This window comes from Lactuca serriola, chromosome 5, assembly GCF_051521515.1.
Source record: "Lactuca serriola cultivar US96UC23 chromosome 5, Lser_US96UC23_V15, whole genome shotgun sequence".
Taxonomy (NCBI): Eukaryota; Viridiplantae; Streptophyta; class Magnoliopsida; order Asterales; family Asteraceae; genus Lactuca; species Lactuca serriola.
In genome coordinates this window covers 277,323,608-277,328,072 of record NC_136412.1, presented here as the reverse complement: position 1 = coordinate 277,328,072, position 4,465 = coordinate 277,323,608, and the positions used below count along the sequence as shown (strand labels likewise).

General features: G+C 35.1%; 1 protein-coding gene across 1 annotated transcript; it reads right to left on the bottom strand.

Moving 5' to 3' along the window:
* Positions 1 to 588: 588 nt before the first annotated feature.
* LOC145051648 (uncharacterized) lies at positions 589 to 1,187 on the bottom strand. Its single transcript, XM_078999517.1, has one exon. The coding sequence runs from the start codon at positions 1,136 to 1,138 to the stop codon at positions 836 to 838; it is 303 nt and encodes a 100-aa protein (XP_078855643.1). The 5' UTR covers positions 1,139 to 1,187; the 3' UTR covers positions 589 to 835.
* Between the last annotated feature and the right edge of the window lie 3,278 nt (positions 1,188 to 4,465).

Below are 4,465 nucleotides of genomic sequence, written 5' to 3'. Positions count from 1 at the left end.
AGAGAATGTATAAGTGGTCAATGAGTATTCTTAATCACATAAAAGATGTCATAGAGGGTTAATCTTGGAAATGATTTTATTCTTCATATATTGCAATCGAAGTTATCAATATACATATAATTCGTGAATTGGTTGATTTCCAAGGTATCCAAATAACGTTTCAATTACCTCCTAATTTTAAGGGATTGAATTCAAATAATTGTGTAATGTAGAGGAAGGGTAAATTCAACGGTTTACTTTTAAATTTTCTAAGATGACATGGGACGAAAATGAAATCTTTGATTCAGATAATTCATGTAAAGGTAATTAAATATTAAATTAAAAAGTTATTAAAGAATAATAAAACATAAGTTTTCGGATATAGGATATTGAAAATCTATGAAATGACTGTACGAATCTAAATCTGAATCACAAAATGAGATATTCGAGTTTTCGGATAATTTTGGACCGGATAGTGCCTATTCAAATCTATTCGGATTCAAATATTTTCTTACACCTCTATGATCACAAGAGTTCTCGCATTTTTTATTTTATAATTTTATATAATTATTCTGATTTGCCTTTTGGCTTATATCAAATAGCCAATCCTTCACCATTCATTTTTTAACGTTTATTCAGAACAAAGAAACATTCATGCATAAATTTCCACCACTTCGCCATGGTATCTACTGAACCCGAACCTAAAAACCGACCCGGTTCATACACATGACATGACAAAACGCCATTACAACAACAATTAACAAGATTAAGGAAACAAATTCATATCACGATCAGTAGTTTATTCCTCCTAGTAGTACTTGCAGTGGTGGTGCCGGTGGCAACAGCAGCGGTGTTGTCACCCACGACCCAGCACCAACTCATCATCCTCCTCGCCGCTGCCGGCCATACCAAATGACTGCTTCATCTTATCAGCAGCACCTTGAGCCATGCTCTTCACTTGCTCACCTGTCCGCTGCATCAACCCTCCGGTCTTCTCTTTCCCGGCCTCCGCCGTCTCTTTTGTAGACTTACCCATCTGCGACGCCTTCTCTTTTACCTCTCCGGCCTTCTCCGACATGTAGCTGCCGGTCTGTTTGGTTTCCTCTTCAGCTTGGCCTGTGGCTTCACCGGCTCTGTAACGCTGATTCTGGGACGCCATTTTTGATCTTTAAGATATTTTGATTTGCAGAAGTATGATTACGAGGAATAGAATGGAGGATCAGGTAGTATTATATAGGGATGCATTGGGACTAAGAAGGTGACAGGTGTCCTGGAGGTTGACGCGTGTGGGGCACACGTGGCTTGCTGGATTTTGATTCGTCCATGGTAATCCATGAATAATTGAGCTCCGCTTCTTTGGAGCATCTACGTCTAACTTGGCAACGATAGTTTTCTATCTCCTGCAACTTCCATGAGTTTATACATTATGATGATTGTGAGTTTAAATTTTATTAATCTATACACGAATCTCATATTCTTAAATGAAATTATACATTTTAGATGAAATAACTTTAAATAAGCCCAATACATTTCCTCAAAAAGGGATTTTGTGTTATCTTTGAGTTGAGAAGAAATATTTAGTTGGTATTCAATTGATTCAATTTAATTTTAGTGAGATGCCTCGATGACAAATAATGGATCTTGTGTTCAATGGAAAAACAAACTTTTAATTTTTTTAATATATGTTACATTTAACCGTACACAGTTCAATGCATTGTATGATAGCAATTGAATGGTAAATTTGTACCAAAAGTGGAATGTTAGGATATCATATGTTAAGTTTTATAAAGTTCAATACTTTTTAGATGCCCTTAATTAAGAGTCTAAAGTCCGGATGGAGTCTAATCTTAGATCGGAGCCCGTGATACACTGTGATGGTAAAATCAAGATTTACAGGAGAAAATAACATACGATCATAAAGGAAAAGTCTAGACTATCCTCATTGGTGATCTTTCGGGGTTGGCGCACCAAAAAATTGAAGAAGAAAAATAAAAAATGAAAGATATTTGGTGATCTAGGCTACCGTAACGAGTCGTTCACCAAAAAACTCGTGCCTTTTTATTTCTGGGAAAATAACTCTTGAGGGTAATTAACTTTTGCGTTTGTACTCATTTGGTCCATTTTCTTTTTTTTTTTGTATTCAATATACCATCGAACTTGTTGTTGGTGTTTACCATAGCCCTTTTGACCGGCTTTTGACTTGTGATAGCCGGTCAAAGGGTTATGGTGAACACAAACAACAAGTTCGATGGTATATTGAGTACAAAAAAAGGAAAGAGACCAAATGAGAACAAACGCAACAGTTGGTTACCCTCCTGATTCATTTTCCCTTTACTCATTTACAACAAATCCCATATCATCTCCTACTGATATTAATGACTTTATGAGATTCATTTTTGCTTCTCTTCAAAACATAACCTACGAAAGGACATTATTCATACATGTACAACTTTGTAATGCACTTGAATATTTATTATGGGAATCTTGACTAAGCAGGCGCATTTCATGACTACATTTACATTTCCAATAAAATGATTTATCGTATCATGGATTCTAGACAAAGTCTACAAACGAGTGGAATCACAAGTGCTATGATTTTTGAGTTTACTTAGCTTTAAGATCGAACTCATGGGATAAGATACAACATCAATATGTACAATATGATGGTGATGTGTCTACAAAAGCAGCATGATATTGTACATATTGATGTTGTATCTTATCCCATGAGTTCGATCTTAAAGCTAAGTAAACTCCAAAATCACAGCACTTGTGATTCCACTCGTTTGTAGACTTGTCTAGAATCCATGATACGATAAATCATTTGATTGCAAATGTAAATGTAGTCATGAAATGCGCCTGCTTAGTCAAGATTCCCCTAATAAATATTCAACTGCATTACAAAGTTGTACATGTATGAATAATGTCATTTCGTAGGTTATGTTTTGAAGATAAGCAATAATGAATCTCATAAAGTCATTAATATCAGTAGGAGATGATGTGAGATTTGTTGTAAATTAGTAAAGGGAAAATGAATCAGGAGGGTAACCAACTGTTGCGTTTGTTCTCATTTGGTCCCTTTCCTTTTTTTGTGTACTCAATATACCATCGAACTTGTTGTTTGTGTTCACCATAACCCTTTGACCGGCTATCACAGGTCAAAAGTCGGTCAAAAGGGCTATGGTAAACACCAACAACAAGTTCGATGGTATATTGAATACAAAAAAAAAAATGGACCAAATGAGTACAAATGCAAAAGTTAATTACCCTCAATAGTCATTTTCCCTTTATTTCTTTATGTTGCCAAATGTCCTTTTTATATAAGTGGACTTAAATTAATTTTTATATTTAAATTTACTAATTATATTTTATGTTTGGTAAAAAATCAAATAAAATATACTAAAGTAGGTAATTTATTTTTCTCTATAAAACAAGACTAACATTAATATAACTGTTTTATATATTTTTTAATATAAAGTTGGATTGGATTAGATTAGATTGCTAATGAGTGTGAATAATTGGATTGAGTTAGTATAGGTAGAAGAAAGAGAAAATAGTTTTTTTTATATAAAAAGGTTGGGTTGGATTTGGTCAAGGCTGTCAAGATCAAGATCCTAGGTAGAATCGTTTTTGGGGTTACAAGTTCGGGATCGTAAGATCGGGATCGGGATCTTAAGATCCAACAAAACAAAACAAAACATAATTTTAATTTATAATTTTAAAACATGAAAAATATTTCAAACATTTAATTTTTCATGCGAAAGTTATAAAAACTTAAAAATATTAGTCATAAATCACAACACAAAATGATAAACATCAAATTGGTAAAGGGTAAAAGACATAAAATGGTAAAAAAAAGTTCATTTGAAAAAAAAGGGAGGTAAGAGCGGATCGGATCTCGGTCCTATGATCCTACCTACGATCTTACGATTTTACATGCGATCGTACCTCAAATACGATCCAACTCGTTTTTCATACCTAGGAACGTACGATCCTACGATCAAAATCGTAATTTTGACAACTATGGATTTAATTACTAAAGGGGACAGCCCTAGAATTTGTATGTCGTGACATATTTAGAGTCTCTATGTATGGGCCTACGAGTTGGGCTAAGCATGACCTTTTGTGTTGGATCATAATTCAAAAGGACAAAGAGTGGTTAAACTAAACTCTAACAACTTGCTAGAATCTTGGACTTGACACCTTAGCTTGGACTCGACTTTGGCTTGGGATCGACCTTGGTTTGGCTTCGACCTAGAGCTTGGGCTCGACCTTAGATTCGGCTTGACCTTGGATTAAGCTCAAACTTGTTCTTAGGCCAGACGGTATGGAGACCTTCTCACACGTAGTTATCCTACATGGATCCTATGTGGAAGGGTTTTCCACTAGTGAACACCACCCCAATGTATAGTGGGTGTCTTGTGGAGTGGTGGCTACCACGGAAGATCACTAAAGGCATTGTGTCTATCTCTCTCTTCCTTTTCTCCCC